A 14,759-nucleotide genomic window follows, 5' to 3' on the forward strand; every position below is an offset into this window, starting at 1 on the left:
CGCCGAGGAGCCCCGGGGCGGCCTCTCCCGGGCCCGACCCGGCCGGGACGAAACTCCCCGGGGCAGGGGGAGGGGCGCGGGCAGCGTCTCGTTGGGAAGGGACGGGCAGCGGCAGCGCTGGCGGGCGAGCGGGGGCCTGGACCTGCCCGCCGCCTTCTTTCGCAAGCCCCCGGGCCTCGCTTGTTCCCCGCGCCCCGCCAGCGACCCGCGGGCGGGCTGGGCTGTCAGCCCCCGTCCCCGTCGCCTCCCTCGTCCCTCCCGGCTGCCCGTCACCTTGTCCTGCATCCCGGCGAGAAGGGGCGGCGGGCCTGCCGCAGGCTGGACGAGCCCCCGGCCCAGCTGGGGCGCGAGTGGAAGGCTGACTCAGACGCACATCTGACACGAGTATTTAGGAAATTGCCGCTTTCTTAAGGCGACAGCATATTTATCTCTCAGGGATGAGAACGAGGGAACTGGGCTCCATGAAGGTGTTTCAATCACTAGTCCTGTCGGGGGAAGCATGTGCCAGTGCTGAACGGGCAGTGTGTCCCGAGGAAGAGCACAGCTTTTGCACTCCTGCAAAGGGGAAAGAACTGGAAGCACACAGAGAGGCCGATGGTTATGGTAGAATATATGCTGTTTATTTATGAACATAACCGGGATTTCTGACAAACTTTATATGCAGTTCCCCCCGCCAAATTAAAAAAAGAACCACCAACGTGTGTGCATATACATACATGTATACATACCCATACACACGCCCACATACACACGGCACACACACACACACCCCCAGCACTGCACTCCGCCTGTCACGCTTTCAAACAGCTTCACGTCTCCACCTTGTTCTCCTCTCCCATCACGGCTATTTCAACTGGACAAATTTTTGTGCAGCTACGACATCGGGAAGAAACGCTCTGCATGGCTACCAGTGCTCCCTGGAAGGGGGCCTGTTTGTTTGTTTATTTTTCTCTTACCCTGGGAGAAGCTCCAGAGTCCAAAGGTGCTGCAGCACCAGGGATGAACCTCCTCACTCCACCACAAGCATCCTGCAGCCCCATGGCCCGTGCCCCCTTCCAGGGACCTCTGCTTTGGGGTCAGCAGGCAGTGGCCAGCCCAGGACAGTGTGAAGAAGGCAACACACACTCACCCATCCACCCAAATAATAAAATAACATTGCAGCACAAGGGCATAGTCTCTGTCACCAGATAAGAAAGTTGTGTGATGGCAAAGATCTAAGTAATGCAATAAAAATAAAGTGTAGCTAGTATACACGGAAAGGCTTTCACATTACATGAGGCACAGCTTGGACAGACAGAGACTTGGAGAGGAGCTAAATGTCCTGGAATAAAGCAAAATACACTGGAAGTTCATAGTAAATACCCGCATCGATAGGTATTTATTCATTTGTGCTTCGCCACGTCGTGACATACAGTACAAGATACTGCTGCTCTTCCTTTTGATGGAGGGAGCTCACCACACTCCCTGGCAAGCTGCTGCTCCATCAGTCCATCCATCGGTCCTGCAGCGGTGGTAGCCTCTGCCTGGCTCCCAGCCCAGGTGGGGGACAGGGCTCAGCAGAAGTAGCCCAGCCAGGCTGGGACAGTCCTGGCAGCAGTCCGGCAGCTGCCCCACACCTCGGTGCTCCAAACAAGCATCCAGTGCTGCATGTCTCAGCCTCAGCCCTTCTTGCCATCCTCCCCGCAGATGCCCCTGCCTGCTGCACCGCAGCCCAGCCTGGGGAGGCCTGGCCAGGACTCCCAGAGGCCCCGTCCCTCAAGCCTGAATGTCCCTCACGCTTTTTCCTCACGCCTTGCCTGGCTGGGGAGAACAGAAAGCCCTAGAGCTCCTACAGCCAGCTTTTAAGGCACATCTGGATTGCTATGCGTGCTTTATTACTATTATTATTATTGTTATTTACCCTGTGTAGACACGTGGGCTTTTTAATTTCTTCCTTCCCCTCGCCTTTCTCCTTGTAAAACCCACCATGTTTTCAGCTTATTCGTGTGTCATCCCTAAGGCACAAACCTTTTAATACTACAGCTGCCTGGCTTTTTGTATTGGTCATTACTTGTTAAAAAAACAGACAAACAAAACAAACCAAAACCAAAACAAAAAGCCCAACTCCCTCCCCCCCCACCCCACTCCCCCCGCCGAAACAATCTGTGATTGCTGCGCTCCGGTACGTATAGTATCTGTAGGTGAGCGAGGGCGGCCCGGCGGCGGGCGCGGCGGCCCCGCGAGTCCCGGCGCGGCACGGCGTTAGGCGCAGCTGCCCATGGCCTTCACCAGCGAGCTCTCGGGCAGCTGCCTGAAGATGCCCCGCAGAGTCTCCAGCTCCCGGGTGAGCTGCTCCACCCGCTTGCGCAGCCGCTCGTTGTCGGTGGTGAGCTCCAGCACCTTCTGCTGAGTCTCCACGTTGCGCTGCTTGGCCTTGTCCCGGCTCTTGCGCACCGCGATGTTGTTGCGCTCCCGGCGCACCCGGTACTCGTTGCTGTTCTTGTCCACTGTCTTTTTCGATTTGCTCCGGTGGTCCGCGGGCATCATCTTGAGGGCGCCGGCGGCCGGCAGGCTGCCGGGGGGGTGCGGGTGGTGCGGGTGGTGCGGGCTGGGCACGGGCGTGGGGGGCGGCGTGGGGTGCCCGGGCTGGAGGTGCATGGTGGTCTGGGCGCAGTGGGCGATCTGGTACTGCAGGTGGGACGGGTGCTGCTGCGGAGCGTGGTGGGGATAGAGGGCCGAGAGGGCCGCCGACTTGACCTCCTCCTCCTCGCGGGGCTCCTGTTTAATCACCAGCGGCCGCAAGCCGGGCGCGGCGATGCGCTCGTAGAGAGGGTCGAGCTTGCCGTCCATGTAGCCGGCCACGCAGCCGAAGAGCGGCTGCTGGTGGTGCTGCTGTTGGTGCCCCGGCGCCGAGGCGGCGGCGCCGGCCCCATGCATGCTGTGGAAGTCGAAATCCCCGGCCAGGATGGCCTTGGCTTTCTCCTGCTGCTTGCTGTGCTGGAAGAGGTCGGCCAGGAACTCGTCGTTGAAAGCGGCGGGGTCGATGTAGGCGCTGATGTCGATGGAATTCTCGTTCTCGCAGATGTCGCCGAGCTCCGCGCTGCCCGGAGCAGGTGCTGCCGCCGAGGAAGCCTCTCTGTAGCTGTAGGCGCTGCCGGGCAGGGGAGTCTGGAGCTGGTGGTGCTGGCCGCTGCTCATCGGGGGCCGGGAATCGACCTCGTAGAAGTTGGCTTGCTCCATGAAGCACCTACAGTCTGCCGGGCATGGTGAAGGGCTCCTGCAATCCAGGTTTCGGACGAGGCGGCGGCGGCAGCGACGGCGGCGGCTCTACCAAGCCCGCGGCACACCGGCAGTCCGCGGCGATCGGCACCGCGGCAGTGTGCTGCGCGGCACGGCACGGCTCGGCACGGTGCGGTGCGCCCGGAGCCCGTCCCCCGGTCCGGCCCAGCCCGCCCGGCCCGCGCTGCCTGCCTGCCCCGTTGCTAGTGGGTCGCCGCGGCCCCGCGTGCCGTATATATACACGCCCGCAGCGGCACCGGGGATCGCCCTCTAGTGTCCAACCTTTGACCACTGTGCAGCCGGGTCTTAGCGCCCCGCCGCCGCCCGCCCGCCCTCCCGCGAGACCCGCCGCGGGGAGGGAGCGGAGCGAGGAGAACGGCCCGCGCAGCCCCAGCCTCCCGCCGCCGCAGCTTCGGGCTCGGCGGGTGCAGGGTGCTGGGCTACGCCTGCAGAGGAGCCTCCGCGCTGATAAGAGAGGCCCGGGGAAACGGCGCCGGGGACTTTGCGCCCTCCCGGCCGGGGCCGCTCGGCGGGGCAGAGCGGCCAAAGGCGGCTGGTATATTTCCACCGCCCGCTCACACCCCCTGCGCCGAGCGCTCCGACCGGCCCGCGACTACCGAGAGAGTCTCAAAGTTCACTGTCGCCCGCGCGTACTTGCAAATATTTGGCCAGTCGGGAATATTCGCCCCGCCGTGCTTGTCTGCGGGACCCGAGGCGCTGCTTCACCGGCGGTGGCTACCTGCCGGCAGCGCCCCGGCGCCGGGCGGGCTCGGAGCTGGAGAGAGGGGAGGGCTGCGCAGCATCCCACCGCGGCCCGGCTTCACCGGCAGGACCCGCGGGGCCCGGCCCGGAGCGGCGCTAGGACCCGAACGGGGAGGACGCCCGGCGGGGCAGGGGCGGAGACCTCGGGGGGCAGCGGGGGCTCCGCTGGCTCCGCTCTGCGCGGCGGTGACCGGCCGAGGGCCGCCCTGCCTTCCGCGGCGCCTACTGCCGGTCAGTCAAGCCCGGAGGAGCTGCCCTCCTGGGACGGGACAGCCCGAGCCGGGCCAGCGGTGCTGTGCGCTCCCGGCGCCGGCAGCCGCCGGGCTTTCGCCGTACTCAGGCAGGGTGGGATGAACGCGCGGGTCTCTGCCCTTGCACGAACCAGGCAGGTAAATTTAATTACAGCTTTCCCCAAATGCGCACAGTGTGTTGAGCCGAGTCGGGCCCCGCTCCCGCAGCAGCAGCCAGGTAACCCGGGCGTGTGCCCGGCCCCGCGGCGCAGCCGCCCTGGAGACGCGGTCTGCTTGCTCGGCCTCCGCTTCCTGCCGCCTTGGAGAAGATCGATGTTGCCGCACGACTCAGCCACCGCGACTGCTCTCGCTGGGCAGCAGGGTATGTTCCTGCAGCAGCTCCTGTGCAAAGTCACCGCCTTCTGAGGAGCCCCCGCTTGCAGCTTCAGCTCGGGAGGGGTGAAGATGCACATAATTTCCTCCTGCTGCGATCCCTCACAGTGTGCATGTTTATCTGTCCCCCTTTGCACACCTCCCAGGTGCTCCTTGGGAAGCCCCATGGACATTTTGCACTACTGATCCAGAAGCTCCCTTTGAAGGTGGCATAGAGAAAGGACGACCATTGGTGCAGGTGCAGGCTACAAGAAGATTTGCAGAGAAGGATTCCAACTGCAATGGCTGGAGAAAAAAAAATGTTCTCAGTTCTGGATGTTCTAGTAAAACAGAAACTTGTGAACAGTAAATTCCTTGCTCAGAAAGGGTTTGGCAGATTAATTGCAAATAAAAATAATTGACAAAATCTTAAAGAGGAAGCAGAATTACAATATACCAGGACGCCAGGTTCTTGTATCACAAGGTGCACAGTCACATCTGTGTCAGGAGCAAAAGCAAGGCCAGCAGAGTCACTTGGCTTTTTCACTCTGGTACCCTCTCAGGAGAATGGTTTCTGTAATTATAGCAGGGAAACATATTAATTTACAGAGTACAGAATATACTTTTCACTTTTCACTATATACAGGAACAAAAAAATCAAATTCTATACAGTGTTTTCTCCAAGTACAGGTGTTTGCTTTAGGGCAGCTGCAGTGCCTTGCAGGAGTGCCTCGGTGGCCCACCGGGAGCCAGAGGGCTGGCTGAGCAACCAAAACACTGGTAAGAACCCTAAACAAAGTCATGATACAGAGGAAAAGCCCCAAGTTCGTGACAGGAGTGAGTTTCAGATACTGCTGAGTAGAAAGCAAAATGTCTGTGACTACCTGGCTGACCAAATTCTGTGTGTTCTACTCAAGTGAGCCCATTCCCAGAAAAGGGACAAGCCCTGAGCTGGACTTGTTGCCTGATGAGAGAAGTATCGTGCAGAATGGTAGCTGGTGAGCAGTTTATAGTCAGAGCTTTCGAAAGGCCTTCTGACTCTGAAGTCAGCAGAAACAGGAATAGGCTGTGGACATTTAAAAGAAAAGGTCAGTGCTGCATGAAACAGCAGAAGCACATAACTTTGTCATTTAACAACAATACCTCTGCCTCTGCAGTCTTAAAATGCTCTCACGTTTTATAATCTTTCTGAAATTAAGGCCTAACCACATATTAAAAGAAATTCAAAGTAAATCAGAAAGTTTAGGATCAGATTCCATTCCTAATTACTGTAATTAACCAACAAGTCCCCACAATTTAAGGACCGGTTTGCTCAGTATTTTTTTTTTACATAGACCCCTTTTATCTAAGTTAAAAACTTTAAACTAATGTGTTTTTTACATGAAAATTCCTGTTCAAATTGGTTTAATATGGTATAAATTGAGGTTCTCAGACTCACACGAGATGATTCTTTGTCTTTTTCATATTTCACTATCTTAGAAGGCAAATAAAATGTTTAGAAGCTGGTTATTCCACACACCACACAAATGCCTATTTCCACATTCCTATCGACAGTGACTGATACCAAATATTTCAAATCTTATGTGAAGAGAAAACTTTTGTCCTCGTTGCTTCACTTGGATGCATCGGGGAGTTAATTTAACTAAAAGAGGAAGGATATGTGTGTATACTGTGGATCCCTGAAGCAGCACTGTCAACTCTTGAGGGTGCTATTCTTCCACCTCAAAGCAGATCTTGCTGTCTGGAAGCTTGGGAGGGCGGGAGAAGAGCTCCACAATTCAAAACAGCACCAGAAGTCATTTATACAAAGTCAGCTGTACCGGTTTCTGCTAGTAGGGAAGCAAACTGAACAGAAAAACACAATCAAGGAGGAATGTGACTATCTATCTGCTTTATTTAAATGAATTTTGTGGCTGCTAGGAATTTTTAATTGGAGTGGAATACTGAAGTCTCTTCATTGCACCTGGCCTTGGCACTGGTGCGGTTCACAGGCCTTTGACTGCCACAGGCTGCACACCAGGTTACCTGGCTACAGGACCCAGGCTGGCTCTATAGGCTGCGTGGGCAGCACAGCGCTCTGCTCTCTGATTCAGCAGCACAGAACACAGCATGTGGCAGCCCTGTTAAGAATCTGAGTGCTATTACACATTTATTTTACTACCTTGTTAAACTAGAACATTTCAGTGCTACTGACAAGGTTACTGAATGGCCTGTCTGCACGCAAAACTTCTTGGGGTGACTGCCAGCATGGCCCAACCTCTCTTCTCTCTCCCACCTGCAAAAGCAGTAGGTGCAAAGGAGGCTGATTTGGCTAGGGCAGAGATGGGCACTGTGGAAAGGAGAGTATGGCTGTCCTGAGGGCAACAAGGGGACATTATCTTTAGCTGGATGTAGTGCTGTGCTCCGAGCGCACCTGGGGAGTAGGCAGGGATGGAGCAGCAGTAGTTTCCTATGCAAATAAAAAGCTGGCAATCTACCGTCTTACTTGTGGTGTATGAAACACAAACTTCTCCCCTCTCCTGTTTTCTGCCCCAGGGATGGGAAACATGATACTGCACATGAAAGCTGCCACACATGACAATTTTCAAAGGAAAAAGCTTTATGTGCCAAAGCCTTGGAGGCCAGTAGATCAGCATGCAGCATGGCATGACAAGTCAACCAGGACCTTCCCTTCAGCTGGGGAAGGCAACTGGTGACAGATCACCATTTTTGATGTTCAGGTTGCTCCAACGACAGATGATTGGATTACTTATCATTACTGCTTTTCTCCTTTGGAGAAACACTATTTACAACTCCAAGGTGAGCCAACTCAAATCCATGGTATCTTCCTCTTCCTTTCTTGTATCATTCCCCTCATGTTTTATCATTCCCCTCATGTTTTATCATTCCCTTCATCTTCAGGGTCTCTGTGACCATGTCCTTCACCTTTGCTGTCCTAGTCCTCTATTGACTCCTGTCTCCTTTCCTGAGAGCATAGTCCTTTGCAGTTACTAAGGTAGCTGACTGCGAGCATCTTTTCACTTCCATTTGCCTAATTACTGCACGTGTCCATTTAAATGGCACTCACAACCCAATCTGTTTCCAGCTTGTCACCTGTAATCATGTACAGTCAGTCTCTGAAGTTGTAAGTGGTTTATCTGTTCACAGTTTTTGATTACATACATGGCTCCTTGCTTACAGTTAGGACAAGTATCACTGACCAAATTCATGGTGCCCAGAATATTCCAAATGCTTTTCAGAGACAGGATTAAGTTTTGTTCCAAAGAACTTAGAGTTGAAATATCACCAAAACAAACAAAAAAGTGATAGTATTGCTCCTCAGTTCTCACTGTACTGTTTTCTTCTGCAGGATTAGGGCATCATCTTTGCCTTAAGACTTCCCTGAATGTGTACAGATCTACTGGTATACATCAGTTACGCCTTTGCTCAATATTTGGCCTATCTATAGATCATCCATTCTCTCTCTAGTCTTTTACCTCAGGCTAAACAGTAACTTCCCTTCTTTCACATCTGAATTTACTTTCCAATCTTCTGTCCACCTTAGGAACTCCAGTGGTTTCTCTCAACATGAATAGCTCATGATCTTTAATTCATTCATGGTTACATCTCCCTGAGAGGTGGAACACTGTTGTCACTCTATTTCACAGCTAGAGAGCTGGGAGATGGAATGACTTGCCAAGGCCACACAAGAAGTAAGTAGCAAATCTGAGAATTTAATCTATGTCCTGAACTCATATCATGACCAATGAGCACGCAAAAGTTTGACTACTGCTTCCCTACAAACAAACCACTATTTGTCAGACACTTCCTGCTATTTTGATTTTTTTTTAAATGGAAAATTTAAATTAATTTTTATCTTCAAATGAATTTCTTTCTGAACTGCCAAGAAAATGTCACTCTTGACTGACATTGATCTGTGTAGGAACTGGTGCAGACCCTCAGCTGGCATAGAAATTATGCAGCAGAATAGTAATAGGGTAGTTAGCATACTCAAACCCAGTTCCCAACTCTGTTTTTAGTGGCACAGTGTTGTCAAAGTACTCTCTGAAGATTATGACTTGTAGAATATGGCTGTCTACTTTTCATGTCATCATCCAAGATATAATCCAAAACCAGAGATTTCATCTCCTTGTAAATCCAGAAACCTGGAACATAGCTTGAATGGGTGTTTGCAGGTGACACCAACTTCAGACATTTAATTTAGATGCTCTCAAAGTGCCCACACGAGCTATGCAGGGAACTTAGACTCACACATGGCACAGTCCTGAACTGTACCTAAAACTAGGTACCAAAATAGCAGGGTCTTGATAGTCTTGTCATGCATGTGGACTGCACAGCTGGGTTAGCATCACTTCTTAACAAAATCCTGCTGGTTAGAGCAATAGCATCTCCTCACTTGTGTGAGTAAATTCACTGATTATTAAAGTGAATTATGATGTGTATTATGATGTCAGCTCCCAAAGTGTATTATGATGTCAGCTCCTCCTAAAAATAGTCATTCGTAAGGCTGAACACATGAATTGGTAACTGTTCCAGAGCACACCTATGCCAACACTGCAATCTAACACTGAATTCCACAAGAAGAAAATAGCCTTGTTTGTCTGTTATACATGTGTTCTGAATTTGCATTAATCCTTTGAAAATATTCTTGTAGTCATCCTGTAACATTATTCATGGTTCTTTTTATGCAAAAGGTAGTTTATTCAGGTAAGCATAACTTTGGCAATGTGTAGGAGATCATGTGTAGCCAATCCCAAATCACCCACTTTTCAGAAGGTACATTTACAAAGATGGGCTAATACATTTTGAGAAGGATACTTAAACAATTTAAAACATTAAACAGTGAACTTGGCCACTGACTTAGATGTTACCTTTTGATGGATATGAGAGTCTCATGCTGCCATTCCACAGATGAACACAGTGCTGAAACCATGGCAGACTTCAGCAGGATGAGAGCTGCACAAGGCCTCTCAGAGAACTCAAGGACCTGGTGAGCTTTTAACACTTCTTTTACATTGAAGCTGCTGTGTGATTCCCAAGTCAGACAATGGGATAGCCCCACTTCCCAGTAGCTCATAGTTTTTGATTCCTAGCCTACAAATATTCAATGCTCAAATTAGCTATGAAATTATGGAAATATGAAGAGAATACACCTTTGGTGTAACCCTTCTTTTATTAGTGTCATAAAGCGTTTGGCTTCAGTGGCAGAAAGGTTTGGGGCTACGCTTGACTCACACTTAAAAATGCCAGGTTTCATAAGTATTGACTCCATACTAATAGGAAGCACTTTTACTGCTCAGTGCAAATGCCATCTTATATCTGAAAATTTGACCTTGCTGTTGAGATAAACGCAGCTTTCTTTAATTATCCTACTGCCAGCCATGGGATTACTGGTGTGAGTAATGTAAGCAGGAGCTGGCCTACTAAATGAAAAATGTCAAAGGCAGCAAGAAGGAAGAGAGTCACAAGGAAGCTCTGCAAAGTTCTTAGAGTTACTCAGTGACATCACCAACGAAACCAAACCACGATCAAAGCAACCACCAGCCCTGAGGAACACCAGACACATGGAGGAAGGAAGCAAGTCAGAGGCGGTCGCAGCTTGTGAATGATCCCAGTTCTGTTATCAGTTTCAAGCTAATATTAGTGACACTTCTGGCATCAGAATTTCCCTGACTCCCAAGAATAACCACTGTACAAAGATGGGACCTGAGAGGCAGTTCACACTTCTAAGCTGGCATACAGTCTGAAGTTCCCACCTGCAGCATGTTGATCCTGCCACAGAATGATTTCACCTCAGGAGTGACCATGCATCAGGCTGATGGCGCACTACTGGCTCTCCTGCAACCACTGGCAGGTGACGTGAGATACGGCCCTTTGCTCCCTGCGGAGATTCCAAAGGTCACTCAAAAACATCCAGAGAGGGGACCTGGAACTCCTGTCTGCTGATATAACACCTATTCTGCCTTCTAAGCCTTAATAGAGAGAGAAGTTGCACACAGTAACATGCAGCATGCCAGTCCTGTTTGTAAAAATAAGGAGACCTTACTCATCACTGCATGAGTTCCATGAGACCATCATGTTACCCTTTTTCTGTTCAAATGGGAATCTTAGGCTTTCATGAAAACAAGTCTTAAGATTAAATGCAATAAGAGTTAATCACAAACCAGGTGAGTCTAATGATCAATAGGTTTTTCCTGAAAGGATCACAGTCCTATAAAAATCTTGAAACTCAAGTTGAGAGGTTACAAGACCCTTCAAAGATTTAGAGGAAAACGGGACCTTGAATTATGCTTGAAACAAATAATTCCTCCTGCTTAGTTTTTAAAGGCAGTTGACAGCTGAGCTACAGGGTGCTTTAAATAAATATTATCAGAGATTATATTAATAAAATCAGAAGACTTCTTTTGATGGAAGCCATCATCTTTTTCATTCATTTTATGGAAGCATTAAAAGCATACTTTGTTTGCAATAATTTTTCAGAAAGTAAAAAGCCCATGACAGTGCTAGGCTGTTTGCAAGATGTTTTGGTACCTAAATCCTCCCAAAGCAATGCTGAAAAGGCATTGCCCATCAGCTAGGAGGTAGCAACAATTGCATGTGACTTACGTGGCCAGATAGTTAATAGCAGAGCTAAGTATAATCAAAGCTAATCATTCAGCAAGAGCCCAGGGCTCAGAGGTTTCTAATTCCAAACAAAAAGCCCTTGCAAACTACTTGTGTTTCTAAGTAAAAAATGAACCAGCTATGAACTAGGATCCTATGCTGTAAAAATATATCTTTTTTTCCCCTTCTACTGCTGTAACTAAAGATAGGAAATGGACATAAGTTTTCGGAGTCGAAAATCTTCACTTTGAATAATTTTTTCAGGCCTAAAAATTTTATGCAAATTACAGGTAATGTATTGATATGATCATAAATCCTATTTTCCTTAACAAACCTCAACATTCTATTAATAGGGAATATAAGCCATACAAACTGTTCTCATTTAAGACATAAAGGTAGTAAATACAACACAAAGTGAAATTTAACACAGTAAAGTAAAATTTAATTTTAGAAAAATAACTCTCATATTCTTTAAAGGCAGGCAAAAATGCCATGTTGTTAATTACACCAGTTGCATCATTCTCAAAAGAAGTCATGCAACATGCTTTAGAGTGCTACAGTACTGGATTTTATTTTACTAAAATACATTCTTTAAAAGGAAAGAAGGTGATTTAAAAACCTGCATGCCACAGAACCCGTAGTATGGGGAAGATGACGCTGTGATGGTTGTCTGCTGTGTGACACTCGGTTGCCAAAAGAGAAGAGTGTAACTCAGCACAGAAGCCTGTTGCTCCCTGCCAGAGAAACAATTGCTGACATTTAACAGAGCCAACTCAGCCAGTATTTGGGTTGGGTCAGGCAGTACAGCCAGTAGTGGGTCAGTATTTTCCATTAAAAACAGGGCTTTTCCACATCAGCATGAATGTTCTGGGAATTACTTTTCTCCTTTATTAATAAACTGAAATAAACATAACTTACCCAGCTCAGGATGTCACTGATAAAAGTCTGAGGCTCCCATTTCCTCCTCTTTTCTCAAGTGCAAGACACTGGAGGTCTCCTAACTATAGTGGCCTCTTGTACATATATGTGCAAGCTCAGCTGCTGATTCCACTGGATTTGGAAAAACTGGTACCTGTATTTTATGGAAGACAATCAAACACTAGATATCTGTGTCCCTATTAGGGGAAAAGGCTAACTGTTCAAACTGTGGAAAATGCTGCAGGTAGAGCTCAGATCTCCTGACACACAAATTCCAAACTCACGCTTCAGATAGACTTTGCCTCACTGACCCATGTCTATTTGTTTCAGTGGGCTCAGAGCTATTCAGCCAAATCTCTCTTGCAGCACTGAAATACTTCCAAGTCCTTGGATCTATGTATTTTGGTCAGGGCTAAAAAAAAAAATCCATCTGGTGGTAGAGTATCAGAGCATGTGACACATCTTAAATTCTAAGCCCACTGAAAATCTTTCCAGAAATCTATTTAAAAGCACTCAGAAAGTTAACCCATGCACACTCTTCAGTTTGCCCATAGCTCAGCTACCAATGCTGCCACAGCATGAAGAGTGAGTGCTGTCTGTGAACCCCCACTAAACCTCCAGCAACAGGTAGCATGCCTTCACATCATGAAAGCCATGTTGGAGTTCTCTGAGGCTGGCTGCCTATGTGCATATTCTTGCATGCATACACTTGTGCTGCACTCCTGGCCACGGAAAAGGCTAGCACCTGCATTACACATATCAGTTTTGTCCCACCCACCATGTCCGCTAAAGTCGAAAGGCTTTAGGCAAGAGGAAAAAAAGGCCATGAAGGTAAACACAATGTACCTCAAAGAATTTCATTTTCTGGTAAGCAAAATCCTTTTCTTGAACTGCCAAAGTTCCACCAGTACTGTGGGTGACTTCAAAGCGATGCCAGTCCTCCCCAGAGGAGAGCCTCAAAAACCTGCAGAAACACTTGTGACATTGACCACATTCCCCATGTGCTTTGAAGGTCTCTACAACTGTGTACACCTTGGTAAAGGCTTCTTTGGAATGTGTGTGCTCAGCAAGTGCTGGGCATGCAGAGAAGCCGTCTGCAGAGAAGTCACCATGCTGGAGAAGAGTAAGTCTCAATCTCTGCCAAGTGGCTGCTGGCATTACACAGACTGCCAGCACACATGCAGCACTGAGACTCTATGAGAGCAGGTTCATGAAGCGTTCTGTATTTCCATCAACTTTTCCTTTGCATGTTACTCTTTTTTGTCTCATATTTCCCCAAACAGACTGTTCCCCAAGAAGTCACTGAAATAAATTTTGTTGTAATATTGTTGATCCCAAATTCTTTCCTTGGGAAAAATTCCTGATAATTTCAGTTGGTGTCTTAATTGTGTAAGAACTCCTAACCAAGTAAATCATGCCTGATGCAGGAAAACCTCATGGTGGCTAAACAACTCAGAACAAGGAGAGTTTCCTCTGTACAGACATTTGCAGAGTTGATTTTTAAGGCCAGTGAGGGGCAGAAACAAAACCTCAAAGGACATTCTAGCAATGGAGGGAGCATAAAGTTTCTCCTGACTGTTACAAGGAAACCAATCTAGTCACTGTTGAGAGAAGAGAAAATCAGATGAGCCCTTCTCCAGAGACATTGTCATCTTTGTGGCTTTTTCTACAAACTTGATTACAGTATTTATAGTTGATAGAAGCCTAACACTAGATTGAGTCTGGTAAGTTGGTTATGACAGAGATATTCAGATGCCTGCAAGTGTAATTGCTTTGTTCTTCTGGGAGTCTATAGTATGTTGGAAGGTATGCAGAGCCAGAAAGCAGAGCTGTGCCCCACTGTTTCTTTGGAATTTGCTTCCATTTCAGGAGGCAGAAACAAACAGTAAACTCACCAAATGCAGAGAATCAGCTTTCTGGAAGGAAGATGGCACTGCTGAGGTAAGTACTTCTTTCTGTTGAGGACAAGAGATAATCTCTACTTGTCTGACAAAAGTTTCAGTCACTGATTATCCAGCACAAAATTCTCCTACATGTTAGCAGCAGGAGGTCAATGACAGACATGTTGTAACTGCCAATACTCTTTCTCCAATTGTGTGTGTGTCCCACCCTGTATTTTATATGATCCAGGCAGAACCAACCCATTTTCTATTCACTTCTATGAACAGAAGTGGAGTAAACAGTTGAGTTGATGATCCTCTGACAGGTATCAAGCTCTCGGTTTCTTTTTTCAAGTGGCTCTTCACTGAGCTTTTCAGAGGTCATAGAAGTTGTGGGGAACAATAAAGCCACTGATAAGAAAGAAGTTTGTGCCCTCATTCTCCCAACACCATGAGAATGAAGAACAGAGTTGTGCCCCTCCAACTTCATTGCTTTTCTGGAAAGGTATTTAAGCTTCTGTTCTGAAGAACCATTTTGAAGTCTGGATAAAATTCATACTCTTCTTGATATTATACAAATAAGGTAAAGATCTTCACCAGAGTATACTCCGTGACAAACAATGCCCTAGTAATTATGGGTGGGGATTTTCATGCAGTGACTGATGATGCCTTGGAAAAGAGCCATGGCACTGTGCATTCAGAAGCTAAGCTATCTAAATCCTTGCAGACCTCATTT

General features: G+C 48.5%; 1 protein-coding gene across 1 annotated transcript; it reads right to left on the reverse strand.

Annotated features, from left to right (window-relative positions):
* Positions 1–598: 598 nt before the first annotated feature.
* Positions 599–3,451, reverse strand: CEBPA (CCAAT enhancer binding protein alpha). The gene has a single exon (XM_062007717.1). It carries the CDS (start codon positions 3,217–3,219, stop codon positions 2,242–2,244), a length of 978 nt encoding a protein of 325 aa, XP_061863701.1. The 5' UTR covers positions 3,220–3,451; the 3' UTR covers positions 599–2,241.
* Positions 3,452–14,759: the final 11,308 nt, after the last annotated feature.

The sequence above is a fragment of the Colius striatus genome, chromosome 14, assembly GCF_028858725.1.
Source record: "Colius striatus isolate bColStr4 chromosome 14, bColStr4.1.hap1, whole genome shotgun sequence".
Lineage (NCBI taxonomy): Eukaryota > Metazoa > Chordata > Aves > Coliiformes > Coliidae > Colius > Colius striatus.